The 16,413-nt window shown below is 45.1% G+C and overlaps 1 protein-coding gene across 2 annotated transcripts in view; it reads right to left on the bottom strand.

Moving 5' to 3' along the window:
- Positions 1-4,343: 4,343 nt before the first annotated feature.
- SMCO3 (single-pass membrane protein with coiled-coil domains 3) overlaps positions 4,344-16,413 on the bottom strand; it is a 33,494-nt gene continuing 21,424 nt past the window's right edge. The window contains exons 1-2 of one of the 2 annotated variants that reach the window (XM_075576961.1): positions 6,757-6,890; positions 4,344-5,103 (exon numbers count right to left, since the gene is read on the bottom strand). In XM_075576961.1, coding sequence (XP_075433076.1) covers positions 4,411-5,088 — 678 coding nt within the window. In that variant the 5' untranslated portion in view covers positions 5,089-5,103; positions 6,757-6,890 and the 3' untranslated portion in view covers positions 4,344-4,410. Of the gene's footprint in view, positions 5,104-6,756; positions 6,891-16,413 lie in introns of those variants that run through there. The other variant, XM_075576962.1, reaches the window with a different exon arrangement.

Below are 16,413 nucleotides of genomic sequence, written 5' to 3'. Positions count from 1 at the left end.
TGGCCCGCATACCAACCGCGCACGTGGAGCGCCAACACTACCTCCCTACATGGCCCGCATACCAACCGCGCACGTGGAGCGCCAACACTACCTCCGTTCAGGGCCCGCATCCCAACTGCGCACGTGGAGCGCTAACCCTACCTCCCTTCACCCTGCTGCCACATCCGTGTTTCAATGTACACAACAAGCCCTCCTGGATACCGGCCCCCCCACCCCCCCAAACACTCCCGTCGAACGGATGCCCCCCCCCCAATAACACTCCCGTAGCCTGCACGCACCCCCAAACACTCCCGTACACCACAACACTCCACAAACCCTCCCGTGCACGCAAACACAGCAACACCTCCTGTAGGGCCTCACACATCACCTTAACACTCCTGCAACATCAGTGCTTCACAATATAACATAGCACTCATTCCATTCAACAACACCTCCTGACACATGTCTGCTTGATACAACAATATGGGATCACAGTGTCCCTTACACACACACAGAACACTCAAACACACACCCAAAAGCCACCCACATGCCCTCAACAACGCACCACACACACCCCTCTGCCACGTGCACACACACACCCTCAGCCACGCCACACGCCATCACACACACCCTCACGCACCACACACACGCACTCAGCCACGCACCACGCACACACGCACACGCCCTCAACCACGCCACACGCCCTCAGCCACACACACCCAAACCTCCTGTGCTGATACGCCACACAAAATAACACTTACACACACCCCTACCTACCCCCCACACAACAAACACCACAACGCATGCTGCGGCATATTCAACCCACCTACCCTACACAACACTTCAACACACCCGCACGGACGCAAAGACACACCCTCGCCATGCCAAACACACCTCACCTTCACACTCAACACAATGCACATTTACTGCTCTGGAACACCTCTCCCCTGGAACATGAACCCGCCACACCCCCAAACGTGCGCACAAACACACACCCACAACACAAAATCAGCTCTTAGGTGAAATAAAATATATTTGAAAAAAAAATCACATTCTCCCGTCTGTGTCATTTCTGCCACAAACACTCAACACACCCACCCACAACACCCATACAACCGTCGCACACACCCACACAACAATCCAACAACACTCAACTCACACACACAACACTCCCTCACCCACACAACACTCACACACACACACACACAACCCTCCTGTGCTCATACACCACACACAACAACAATTTAACACACCCCTACCCCCACAACACACTCAACTATGGAAAGACACCTCAACTTCACCATCATGCCACACACTACACTAAATAAAATACTGATTTACATGTCTATGCCCCCCTCCCCTTGCACCTCAAACACCACAACACCCTTCTGTACAACGCAAACACACCACCAAAACATCTACAACAACACACCCCCTCCACTACCACCACACCTCACACAGCCACTCGCCTCTTCCTTTCAATAACATCAATTACGGACACAATGCTAATTGACCCCTATCTGTCCTTTTATGCAACAATATTCATCACATACACACACAACCCTCACCCACACACACACAACACTACAGTAAACACACTCACCCACCCCACACTCACCCACCCACCCACCCCACCCTCACTCAACTACCCACACCACACTCAATCAACCACACAAAAATCACACACCCAGCACACACTAACTCATCCACCCACACCACACTAAAACAACAATCACACACATACACACACTATTCAGCAACACACACTCAACCACCCACCCCACAGTCACTCATCCACCCACACACCACACACTCAACCACACACCACACACACACAAGCAACAATCACACACAACACCCATACACACACTAGTCCCACACACACACAAAAAACATTAAACAAACCACAGCCACGCCACACGCCCTCAGCCACGCCCTCACACACTCACCCACGCCCTCACGCACCACAAGCACACACACACGCCCTCAGCCACACACGCACTCACACACGCAACACGCGCACACACACAAAAACCCTCAGCCACGCCACACGCCCTCAGCCACAACACAAGCCCTCACACACACACCCAACACTCCTGTGCTGATACGCCACACAAAACAATACTTCCACACACCCCTACCTAACACCCACACCACAAACACCACAACGCATGCTGCGCCATATTCAACACAACTACCCTACAATACGCTTCAACACACACACACACGAATGTAAAAACACAACTACACACCCTCGCCACGCAAAACACAACTCCCCTTCACCGTGCTGCCAAAAACACACTACACTCAACACAATGCAGATTTACAGCTCTGGGACACCTCTACCCTTGCACCTCAACCCAACACCCCCCCAAACGTGCGCAACAACACACCCTCCGCTGCCAACACACCGACTACATGAAATCAGCTCTTAGGTCAAACTAAATATATTCCTAACACAATGCTCATTCTGCCGTCTGTGTAATTTCTTACACAAACACTCAGCACACACACACACAACAGTCGCACACACCCACATAACAATCACACAACACTCAACACACATACACAACACGCCCTCACACACACAACACTCACACACCCCTCCTGTGCTGATACACATTACACAACACTCAAGTCACACACACAACATGCCCTCACCCACACAACACTCACTCACACACACACACCCCTACTGTGCTGATACACCACACACAACAACAAGTCAACACACCCCTACCACCACAACACAATCAACGCTGGAAACACACCTCAACTTCACCATCGTGCCACACACCCTACACTCAAAACAATGCCGATTTACACGTCTATGCCCCCCCTCCCCTTGCACCTCAAACACCACACCCCCCTTCCGTAAAGCACAAACACACCCCCAAAACATGCACACCAACACACCCCCTCCACTAGCACCACACCTCACACCGCCAGTCGCCTGTTCCTTTAAATAAAATCAATTAGCAACACAATACTAATTAGACCGTATCTGTCATTTGATGCACAAACATTCTTCACAAACACATACACAACACTACAGCAACCACACTCACCCACCCCACACTCACTCACCTACCCACACCACACTCACTCACTGTAAAATCACACACACACTCACACACACCACACACTCACCCACCCACCACACACTCACTTATCCACCCACGCACCCCACACCACACACACAAGCAACAATCACACACAACACACATACATACACTATTCACTCACACACACACACACACACAGAACACTACAGCAACAACACTCACCCACCCCACCCTCACTCACCTACCCACCCCTCACTCACTCACTCACTCAAAACACACACACTCACCCACACAGCACACACTCACCCACCAACACCACAAACACTCATCCACCCACGCACCCCACACTCAACCACCCACAACACACACACAAGCAACAATCACACACAACACACATACACACACTATTCACCCACACTCACCCGCCCACCACACGGTTCACATCACGGGCAACGCCAGGTCTCTCAGCTAGTATATTATATATATATATATATATATATATATATATATATATATATATATATATATATATATATATCAAAAGACTAAGACGACAAAAGTAGGATGGGAGAATGAGATGAGACAATGTGTGGGAGCGACGTGGAGAAGAGAGGCTGTAACCGCAGGACCAGGGAGATCACTGGGGAGACTTCATCCAGCAGTGGGGGGACACGGGCTGGAGAGGATGATATGTATGTGTATGTATTTATACAGTATATCATATTATGTTTATATGTTATACTACACTTGTGTGCGGTGTTGAGGTTGGCTGAGGATCAGGTCCGAACATGCTGTTTGTTGTGATACAAACTTAGCCTGATATTCAATACAGATTTAACAATGAATGAATAGGGAATGTTTTGGTGACATCTTCCTTATAAACACAGGTGCTCTGTCTGTGTTTCTTTATCCTTGCATGATAAATAATGTGATATAATGTCAGATAAGGACATCTCACTGCTCACAACTTGCACTTCTTTAGTTTCAATTTTTAACTTCATCTTATTTTTTTTCTTTCTTGTACATTTAATGTTTTACAAAATAATTTAATGGAAACAAGTATCCAAAATTATACTACAACCATTTCCTTGGTGGAATCACAGAATGGGGTGTAGGCCTATTCCACAGGTGGAGGGGGGAGGGGGGGGACCCCCCAAATTAATTAATCTAATTTTCAGTGCCTGAGACATGGCGAGTTTTAATAAATCTCTCACGGTGTCAAGGATTCTCTCCTAGGCTAGTCATTGGAAGGTAAAGTTGCCCAAAAACAGCAAATGTAAAGAAAAATGGTGGAAAGACTGCGTTGCGAATATATTTATTTTGGTACATGAATATATTATGTATATCATGGAGGAGGTGTGACGTGTTACTGAAACATCTCTTCGAGTTTCAAAGTAACGCTAACGATGGCCTCTTGATAGGACTCAGAAGCCGGTTTGAACTCGGCGAGGTACGTCTCGTATTCTTTCACCGAAGCCTCCAGCTTATCCCGTTCCACCGCCCCCAGGATGGCTCCAATGATGACATCAATACCCAGCCCCAGGACAGCGACCCCCACAGTACCCAGCACCGAGGCACTGATCTGCGCCAGCAGAGTCACCAGCTTGTTGATGATGACGGTGGTGACGTTGGAGCTGATCAGCTTGACGATGATGGCGCTTGCCGTTGAGGTGGCCTTGCCCAAAATAACGGAGACCACTTTCTGCGCGATCTCAATTTTTTGTGTCTCGGGCCCCTTGAGCTCATGGAGCTTCTGGTAGTGAGTGGGCTCCAAGAGGCTTCTCAGTTGCCCATCGATCTTCTGCACCTCCTGTTGGATCTCGGCCATGCTCTTGATGAAGATGTCGCAGTTTTCTTTGATGGTCCCACTACGTCTCATCTCAGTGGGGTTAAGCTGGCACTGCAAGTGCTTGTTAAGGGATAGAATGAGCTTGTTTGTCTGCTGGAAGTTTTCTGCCATGCAATCAAGTAGTTGCTGGTGCAGTTGAGTCACCTCGTCCCTCCTCTTGGGATTGTTAGGGTAGATCAGGTCCTTGAGGGTCATCCTATGGGGCAGTTACTGAAAAAGGGCAGAAAATAAGAGATGAACCCCTTCAGTTCTCCCAACCCTGACGGGTTAGTCAACACTGAAGATGACAGATGGTCCCCACAACTCACAATATATACAGGAAAGATCCTTTCTTTATTGACTTAGAACTGCCTGAGAAAGGTGATTAGACTCGTTTAAGAAGTAGCTTAACCACACAGGAATGACATTTAGTAGCCTAGGACAGTTTAACCTATGAGGAGAGGCTAGCTAAATTAGATTTATTTACATTAGAAAAGAGGCGTCTAAGAGGGGATATGATAACTATATACAAATATATTCTGGGACAATACAAGGAGCTTTCAAAAGAACTATTCATCCCACGGTCAGTACAAAGGACTCTGGGGCATCCCTTTAGTTGGAGGAAAGGAGATTTCACCAGCCACAAAGGAAAGGGTTTTTTTTTTTACAGTAAGGGCAGTTACAATGTGGAATTCATTACCCATGGAGACTGTGATGGCAGATACAATAGATATGTTCAAAAAAAGGTTGGACATCTTTTTTATAAAGGAAAGGTATACAAGGATATACCCAATAATTAAACATGGGAAGGATGTTGATCCAGGGATTAATCTGATTGCCAATTCTTGGAGTCAGGAAGGAATTTATTTTTCCCCTTATGAGCTATCATTGGATAATATGACACTGGGGTTTTTTTTATTTGCTTTCCTCTGGATCAATAAGGAAGTATAGATATAGGATAAAGTATCTGTACTATGTAACTATGTATCTATGTAACAGTTACTATCGCTATCAAGACTGGAGATAGATTCACCAATGTTTCCATCGAACTTTCCAAAAAGTTACAAAAAGCCGTGACAATGTCAATCAAACTTTCTAGCCAAACGACCCAAAGTGTTCAAAATCTGCCGTTTCGTGGCAAAATAGCAATCCTGCGACAGAGTGACAAACACACAGATGGTCATTCTCCGGGCACGTGCTCTGCATGCGTCTCATTCCCACGCGGTTTTCCATACGGCAGATTCAAAGTAACACATTTATATCGACCAAGCTCAACCTGTTGCTGCACTCAGCAAGATATTCTTATTCATCCACAGAAAAGCATCAACAATCGCCAGCAACAGCACCTCATTCCATCTCACAACGGAAGAAAACTAATTCCTTCCGAAGCAGCAAAAGGAACACGAAAACGTCCCGCTGGGAGTCGGGTTTTATTTAAGGTAGAAGAGCAAACCGCAAAATACGATCAATTTGGGAGACATGGCAACGGAAGATTTCACCGATGACGCGAACGGTGAAGGGTCTACTTTTCCTTTCCTCGTCCCGGTCTGACCCCGCTCAGCGCTGCGTGAGCGCGCAGGACGCCGTCTCTCCGAGAAAACGGGCTACAAGCCCCTGACTTCTGCAGTGTCCGACCTCATGGCATGGTAGCCATGTCATGAGGCACTCAAGGGGTTAAGCGCTCCCACTAATAAACACGGATTCAGTTTTGTTAGGGATTTGGCGTAATATTCAATATTTCAGGATAGGCTGCATACATTGCACCAATAAATAAAAAGAACGCATCACAAGAAAATGACCAAACAAATTAAAAATAAGATAGCCGGAACCTGAGGTTACATTGAACCTTTAGTACCCCATATGTATAGTTTGTGCGGTTCTTACCTGGCTCATATATAGGGTTGTCAGGACTGGCAGCTTTCTCTGGGATGTGTGCGCAGGGCAGGGGAGAGGGCAGAGTTTCCAGGCTTAACAAATGCTGACAAAACCCCTGTCCCACAGTTTCCCAATTAAGTTGCAGTCAGCAAATGTATTTTAAACTGGGAGCTTCCACTGAATTCCTGTCCCGTGTATTGTTTGTATGTGCGTGGGCATGGATGCATTTATGCATGTGTACACGCGTGCAACCACAACACGAGTGAAAGAAAAGGTTACCTTGCTCTGCTAGGTTACTGGGGGGCTGGCACGGGATTAGGTAGAGGGGACACCAATGCAGAGAAAAGATCAATCCTGCATTGTGGTGCATAGAAACGGTATAGAATGTACACTGCAAGGATACAGAACATTCTCCCAGGAGGAAAGGATAAAACGTAGCTTTTATTCAATGTAAACTTCCATAAAAAACCTCTTAGCTTTAGGAATATAACCAGACATTAAAAGAAAGTGTCACAAACCCTCTGCCGTGCAGTGTACAGCAAATACAATGTCATCCGTGAGCACGTTCTCAGGTCATACAGGGCTTCCACTGCAGCCCGGGATTCTGGGTAATGCGGCAGGCATACGCTTATAGGGCTCCATGTTAACATGGATAAGATGCAAAGAGTGAAACACGCTGCTGGTGTGCTTGTCATTAGCTACACACAGAAGGGGGGAGCCCTTGCTTGTCATTACCCAGAATCCCTGGCTGCAGTGAAAGCAGTGTATGCTAAGAGATAATGGGGAAAGCCAGGGCTGCAGACCAGGCTGAGACACGTGAATCACAAGTGGGATTTTCTAGTTGCTGTAACTTTAGGAAGTAGCGTAAAAAAAAAATGTTCAAATATTTTTTTTGCGTTAATATACGCCGCCTTTGATTACCTTTATTGAAAACTAATTAACTAAGCAGCCGGTCGATCAGCAAAGATCCTGCTTCCCAGGGTTCACTAAGGCCAGGTTCCCGCTGGCTACTGCGGCGCCCGCTGTGGCGGATGGTGCAGGGACAAGAGCCGCCCTACAATGGGGCCGGGGCCGCTGCGAGGGGGGGCCGCCGCGCTGCGCCGACAGAAACTCCTGCTCTCAAGAAAATTGAGATCAGGAGTTGCGATGGAGCGCTAGGCGACGCCCCCGGCAGCTCAGCCAATGAGGGCGAACCTGCTGGGTGACACCCCCGACACTCCCTCCCACTCCCCCCCCCTCTGTCTTTCCCCCTGCAGCTCACTGCAGACCGGGGGACTCGGCTGCACGCATCGCCTGCCTTGCAGGCGCGTGTGCAGCGCAGGCAGCACGGCCGCAGCCTAAATGGCCGCCTTTCAGTTTCAAATCAATCCATCAGTCAGTGTAACTCAGCAGCTACAATTTATTCTTATATTACTACGGTAACATTATCTATTGTTACAGTTTGCAGCTCAAACTGCTGGGAACATTGGCAACAAATGATCACAAACAGGAAAGTGTTGCAAAGCTCTTGCACTGCTGGAGAGGTGGGATAAATCCTGCTATAGAAATCAAAGGATGCTCAGTATATTAACACTCATTAAAATGGCATTAAGAGTTGAATTTTAAAATAAAAAAAGGCAGTAAGTATTATCTAATACTACAGGACTGATTGTGTATTTATTTTTTTAACCCTACACATGTAGGATATTGCTTGGATTGCTCCTTTAAAACCAACAAACTAACACAAAATTGTGTTATAAACGACAATCTGAGACAAAATGCTAGTAGCAAAAATAATAAACAGAGTGAAAAACAAAGTGACACAACTTAGGTTCTTTGCAATGTAGAAGACCCAAAGTAATCGTGCTGTGTTGCAATCAGCCACAGACGGCCACATATTGCACATCTAGCGTGCTAAGGTGCCCGCAGACGCTGTGCCACGATTACTCACTCATACTTCCCTATCACAATCATCCTTCCCATAGTGAGTAATGGCCAAGAGAGTTTGGGGCGTTTTGGGTTAAGGGAAGCAGTGGTGAAATGATATTGCTACTAGTATTTAGTCTCTCAGACTTTGTCGTTTATAACACTATTTTGTGTTCGTTTTCAAAGAGTGTGTTTTCCTAAAGCTAAGAGTTTTTATGGAAGTTTATATTGAATTAAAGCTACATTTTATCCTTTCATTCTGGAGGATTCTTTCTACCCTTGCAGCGTACATGTTGTACATTTGTTATGCTCCCTGGAGTGCATTACAATGAAGGATTTATCTTTTTTCTGTATTTGTGTCATCTCTGCTGACTGCTGTATACACGTGTGTAGGTACGTGTGCGTGCTTATGTATGTATACACACGTGTGTATAAAAAATATATACAAATTCAGCGCTACCTTATTTTAAATGTAAATCTGAAATATAGTGTGATAATATAAACTAGAATGTGTATATATATATATATATATATATATACACACATTTCCTTGCAGGAGTATGTCTCCTCCCTTCAGGAAAGAGCCCCTACCAATTTTTCCAATTAGCACAGGTATATTACACTCCAGTATCAGTCTGCACATCACCCTCCAAGAGTAGGTGAATGTATAAGGCCGACAGAAAGACATATATGTAAGTTGTATTATATTCACACCAGGGAATCTGTGCACCCACATACAGTAGTAAGGTAACTATGATACCGGCTTTGGCCAGCTTGTAATTACACTGCTCACAAGGGCATATGCTTTATTTAACCCCGTCAGGGCTTTCTCACATTTTTCACCAGTTCATGGGACAATAATTACATATATTCAGTGTAGGTTCCTGCAATCAGTTATGCCTTGACGTGGCTGCAGGCTTATAACGCTTTGGCCAAAGGGTTTAACTAAATAACTCTTATTCATGAGATTACTATTTTATTTTGGCCTAATTGCGCAGGAATCGTTCTTTTTGTTTTTGTATCTATTATATCTATCTATTCTATCTATTCTATCTATTCTATTCTATCTATCTATCTATCTATCTATCTATCTATCTATCTATCTATCTATCTATCTATCTATCTATCTATCTATCTATCTATCTATCTATTTGTATCTATTCTATCTATTCTATCTATTCTATCTATCTATCTATCTATCTATCTATCTATCGCCAGATACAATTTGACAGAGTTGTTTAGTGACAAATAATGAAGAATTGGTGAAGAAAAGATTGAAAAAAACATTTCTAAAATCAATAAGGATGGGAATTAGTGTAAAATGTCTGCAAAAATTAGAATTATATATCAAATATAAAAACATTGGAGTAAGTGCTTGTGAATACACACACATAATACATAGAATGTTGTGTATAGGTGTTGTGTGTGTTTATGTCAACCCATATGTAAGAACATTGTGACACGCACATACATAAATACAGTATATAACCCTATATGGAACGGCTACTTTAATACACGTATTTCTATGGGAGATTGTTGATATGTTATATAAGGGGGTGTAGGTGACACCCACTCAACAATATTACACATTACACATTAATTCACAATGATGTGCGGCTGGATCTTGACTCCAGTTCCTAAGGAGATTCCATGAAACGGGGGGGGGGGGGGGAAGCAAAATATGATTAAATTGCACTTGTGCTGCTAAAGACGGGAAAATCAAAACCAATACAAGCGTCGATAAATAATTACACCGCAAGGTGCCTGCGCTCTGCGTTTAAAAGAGAACAATTCTATTTTTAACCTTTTCGCTGCGTTGCGCAGGTAATCTCCAACTGGAAATACAATGAGCGTAAAAAACGTACACAAAAGGATGGTACCCCAAATTCCACCCGGAAGGTCACCACAATCCGGCCGCCCAGCCTGCCATGGTACCCCAACTAAAATACTTCCGAGGTCGGAGACCTCACTCCGGTAGCCAATACTGACTGAGTGTCCCCCCCCCCCCACAGGGTAACATTACTCCCGCCAACACAAACCCCAAGCTGCGACAAAAACAGCGCAGAATCACGATCTTTCTGTCCAACGCCAACATCCCTCATTCCTAAAAACAGGGTGGGTGGGACTTCGCTCCAATAAATCCTAGAAGAGAAAGCTGGGATCCCGCTCCCTTACCTTAAGTAGCCTTTACTCCCCCTGGCCTGAAATCACGGCTCCTTGGGGGAGGGGCCACGCAACCTTACGTCATGTGGCCCCTTCCTTAGGCCTCGTCCAGGGTGGCGCTGAGCGGGCGCGCTCATGCTCGCCACGATGAGACACATTGCGACACTGTGTGTGGCGAGCGGGACGGGCGCGCCTGCTCGGCGCTTAGCGGCTTGCCGAGCAAGCAAATTTGAATTTGCTGCTCGCAAGCGCGTCACGTGAGCGGTTCGCCCAATGAGGGCGAACCAGCTCCGTGACGTTGTGGCCACGCCCCCAGACGCGCGCGCACCTAGCCGGTCACGAATCGGCCGAGGCCTTACAAGTTCGGAGCTTTCATCTCGGTGGTTTAATGGCCGCCCTAAATATTTCCTATGCCGGTGGGAATGACGGACACACAGCGCGTCTTCTACAAACAGAATGCCCAGCTCATTATATATATATATATATTTTTTGTGTGTGTGTATGTGTGTTAAGTGAACGTGTGTGTGTGTGTTAAGTGAACGTGTGTGTGTGTGTAAGTGAACGTGTGTGTGTGTGTAAGTGAACGTGTGTGTGTGATGTATATATAACAGTGTGACTTACTCCTACATCTCCAGATATTGCCAAAGGCCAACAAATAAATGCTAAATTATTAAAGCCCCCTTATTATACAGAAATAAATATACATCAAAAACTCATAAATACAATGTGATTAATACTGCAGAACGCCCAGGGGGGAGAGGCAGGCCGGGTCGTGTTTAACGCTTTCTGCACTAAAGTCCGTCTGATGAATTCCCTTCCCCGTTTTTCCAGAAATACTGGGGGAGGCAGGAATAGGAGGGGTTACAGAGGGGGGGGGGATAAGGACAAACCCCAAATATCTGTGTCTAAACATCAGGATTATTACAACATTAAAAGCTGGGGCCTAAGGACTAACATTTAATTTTTAAACATTAAAGTGTTAAAAATCAAGCTTGTGTGCGCGTGTTCTTGCCAGCTGGCGCGTTATTGAAATTAAGTTTGACAGCCGCCAATGTTGTGTTGAAAAAAAACTTTTTTGCGATGCTTAGTATATCGGCCCCTCTCTGGAATAATAACTATTCCACCCCCCCACATCCCTTGGTAATAACCAGAATCTTCGATATAACCGGGACACCCATCTAACGTTCTGGGTGTCACGGAAACTGATTACCAACGAACGGAGCAGATATCGTGGAAGCGTGGCTGTCACCTGGAGGACAGGGCGCCTGTAATTACCTGTCATTGCTTCGCAGTGTAATCAGAAATATAATTGTTATGACGACAATAAAGAAATGGGATCAAACGGGAAGAAAATGTATTATCACTTACAGAAAGAAAGTGCTTTCAGATCAGACAATGTACAGTCGTGCACGTTCTCTGCTCCTACATAATGCTCCTTTGTAACCGGGATGTCACATTAACCCCTCGGCTGCCAGGGATGACACACAAGCAAATGCGTCTGCTTTTTTATTTATTTTTTAACCACATTTTCTAATATTTTCTCATTCTCATTTCCCTTTTTTTTGTTTCACATTTTTGACTATTCTTTCATTCTCTATTTGTTTTCCTGTTTTTTTTTTTTAATGGAATATTTAAAAATGTGAAGAAGAAAAGAAAAAAGAAGCGGGTGGCAGATTCCTGCCTCCCCCCGAACTCGAACGAAATGTGCAGAGAGTGCAGAGAAGAGCCACCAAATTAATAAAGGGGATGGACAATCTAACTTTTGAGGAGAGGCTAGCTAAATTAGATTTATTTACATTAGAAAAGAGGCGTCTAAGAGGGGATATGATAACTATTTACAAATATATTCGGGTACAGTACAGGGAGCTTTCAAAAGAACTATTCATCCCACGGGCAGTACAAAGGACTCGGGGCCATCCCTTAAGGTTGGAGGAAAGGAGATTTCACCAGCAACAAAGGAAAGGGTTCTTTACAGTAAGGGCAGTTACAATGTGGCATTCATTACCCATGGAGACTGTGATGGCAGATACAATGGATCTGTTCAAAAAAAGGTTGGACATCTTTTTAGAAAGGAAAGGTATACAGGGATATACCAAATAAGTAAACATGAGAAGGATGTTGATGCAGGGAGTAATCTGATTGCCAATTCTTGGAGTCGGGAAGGAATTTATTTTTCCCCTTATGAGACATCATTGGATTATATGTTATTGGGGGTTTTGTTTGCCTTCCTCTGGATCAACAAGGAAGTATAGATATAGGATAAAGTATCTGTTGTCTAAATTTAGCATAGGTTGAACTTGATGGACGCATGTCTTTTTTTCAACCTCATCGACTATGTAACTCTGAAATATAAAAAAGTGCCAAATAATTTGCCCTCACAGCCTGTGATGTCTCTCGTGCTCCCTAGTGGTGATGGTTGTTAGCGCAGTCCGATATGATATAGTGAAGGGGTGTCCAACCCCAGTCCTCAAGGGCTCAGGCCTTGACTGCACCTGTGCTGAAGCACCCATGGTCCTTGAGGACTGGAGTTGGTCACTCCCGATACAGTGCATTACAAGACAATGTTACGTATGCGTAATGTAGAAAATAATGGAACCGAGCGCTTCTATTGAGATGTAATACAACTGCGTCAAGTGACCAAATAGTGATTACACCCAAAACATAGTGAATTCCTTATATTATAAATACCTCACATATAATAAATGTGAACAATAAAAAACCTTCCCCACAAGTGAATTTCTTATATAAACAGTGCAGTGAAAGTGAGGTACAACATGAATAGCAGCTCTACACCCTTAAGATGGACTGTCCAATGATCCCAAAAGTCGGATGTCGTCTTCCAGGTAAGGGGATGAATCTCGTGATGGTGTATGTGAAAATGAAAAATAGAAATGCAAATAATAGTGCACCTTGTAATAAAGTGTTGTTAAATCCAAAAATAAATGTGTTGGTCTCACCGATTTCTTCTAAGAGAGATAGGCTTATCAGAGATCCATCTCTCTCTGATGGGAGCCCTTGGGTAAACCCTACGGGGTGGATATCTTGAGGTGTTTTCTATAGGTGGTTTTCTATAAGGTGAATCCTTATGTGTTTCTCCCAAGGAATAAAAAAAGAGAGAGCTCGCAATAGTGTAATAAAGTTAGGGTATATTGCACATTCTTACATGTATAAATAATGCACTCACATTTTACAATAAAGATATGTTCGTGGGAGAGAACCACAGATCACTGGATATTGTGGCCGGTCAGATTGCTGCTTCGTCCGTATCTACGGCAGGGACGCCATACTGCTCCTGATCCCACAATCAAAGAAAACACCCCAACTTTTAGCACAAGGAGAACCATCAGGAGAGTGGGCCGGAGATCGGCGGTATCCCATGCGCGAAGGCAAATCGACAAGGGGATCCAAGACGCAGCCGGCGAGACGGTGATATACAACCTGTCGGACTACACTCTTACTGCTGCGGAGAGAAGCGTCCGACAAAAGGGTCTATCCTTTGTGCCCACCCACCCGCAGGATGCTTTTACATGGGAGGTGGATATGTATAGACTACACAGGCACCTGAAGCTGAAGGATTTCTTCTCCAAGAGCGGTACAGCTGATCCATCTAGTGGCACCACTATAAATCCATTTAAACCCAGGAGTACCTTCGATCCCCATTCCACTAATCCGAATATTGCCACATTCATGAATCTGCTTACTAGGGATTCTTGTAACAGCTTGAAGAACCGCAAGACCAGTTTCTATAATTTGTCCAGAGAAGAGCGAACAGCCCTCAAAACATTACGGGACAATAGAGAGATCATGGTGAGGGCTGCAGACAAAGGTGGTGGGATAGTTGTTCTCAACTATCACTATTCCAAAAATGAGATTGAACAACAACTCTCGGTGGCACATCATTACAGACGTTTACCTGGGGATCCGACGGTAGCGTATAAAAGGCAAATTGATGGCATCATCCAACTTGGACTGAACAACACCTGGATATCAGAAGAAACAAGCAAATTCCTGACTCAAGATTATCCAGTGATGCCGGTGCTATATACTCTCCCGAAGATACACAAGAGCAGTGTTGCGCCTCCGGGTAGACCTATCATCTCGGCTCGGGGCTCATTATGCCACCCTCTCTCACAATTTGTGGATTTCTACATGCAGCCTTTGGTAGCCAAGATGGGTTCATACATCAAAGACTCAACGGATTTTATCAAGCAGCTTAGTGACCTTTCTGTTGACATAATAGACCTCATATTTGTCACTTTGGATGTGTCCAGTTTATATACTAACATCCCCCATGTTGAAGGCCTAGAAGCTGTGCGTATGAAGTTTGAAGAGTTTGGTGTACAACAAGGTCCCCCTGTAGAATTCCTGATGCTTCTCATTGAGGTTATCCTGCACAAAAATGTCTTCAGATTTGAGAAACAGCATTATTTACAGCTTACTGGGACGGCCATGTGTTCAAACATGGCGCCGTCCTACACGAATCTGTTCATGGACCTATATGAGCGAATGCACATTCTACACGATGGTACCTATGGACAACACATTGTCAAATATCTCCGCTATATTGATGATGTCTTTATCTTGTGGGATGGCAGTGAGGAAGAATTGATAGCGTTTGTGTCTGCTCTGAATGAGATTCCATCTACAATACGCTTCACCCTTAACTATAACACCAAAGAAATTGCCTTCCTTGATACAATTGTGTATAAATCTGGTGGGTTGTTGGCTACCAAACTCTATCGGAAGAGCACTGACAAAAATTCACTATTGTGTGCTGCTAGCAATCACCCACTGCCATTGAAGGGCCTTCCCTATTCGCAGCTCTTAAGAGTTAAGAGGATTACGACTGATCCGGAGGAGGCACAAAGGGCCCTCATACTGATGGCTGCACGCTTCCGGGAGAGGGGTTATTGTGCTAAGGACATCCAGTTCGCTTTACAGAAGGTTGCACAAATTGACAGGAGTGTGTTATTGACACCAGTGCCCAATAAACAGGTCACTAATAGATTCAATATTGTCAGCACAGCCTCAAATGAGATTAAGCGTAGCATCCGGGACAACTGGCGCATCTTGGCAAATGACGAGAAGATTTGTGCGTGACAAAAAAACACCGTTGTTCTGTTTTCGGCGGGGCCCCAGTATTGGTGCTATGGTTACTGGCTCTGATCCCATAGAAAAATATGCTGTCCCCAAAACCTGGTTGCCAAGAAACCCGGCTCGTATCGGTGCCACGGCTATACTAACTGCCAGTTCATGCAGCAGGGCCCGAGTTGCAATCACCTGCACACGGGCATATCTAGCAAAATCAAGCAAGCACTCAACTGAGAATCCAAATTTGTGGTTTATTACATCAGATGTCCCTGTGGACTCCTGTACATTGCAAGACTGTAAGGATGCTGAAGGAGCGGACGGCCATGCATCGCACGACTATCAGGAAAGCTCTAACATGTGGGGTCGATGACATGGATTTAACATGTCTCCCCGTTGCTAGACACTTTAAAGAACAGGGACATTCCTTGGCCACGCTCAGATGCATGCCTATCTTTCAGGTCCCTGTACCCACACGGGGTGGTGACAGGGACAAAATCTTGTTACAAC

This window comes from Ascaphus truei, chromosome 19 (genome assembly GCF_040206685.1).
Source record: "Ascaphus truei isolate aAscTru1 chromosome 19, aAscTru1.hap1, whole genome shotgun sequence".
In the NCBI taxonomy this organism is placed as follows: Eukaryota; Metazoa; Chordata; class Amphibia; order Anura; family Ascaphidae; genus Ascaphus; species Ascaphus truei.
This window is presented reverse-complemented; position numbering and strand designations above follow the sequence as displayed.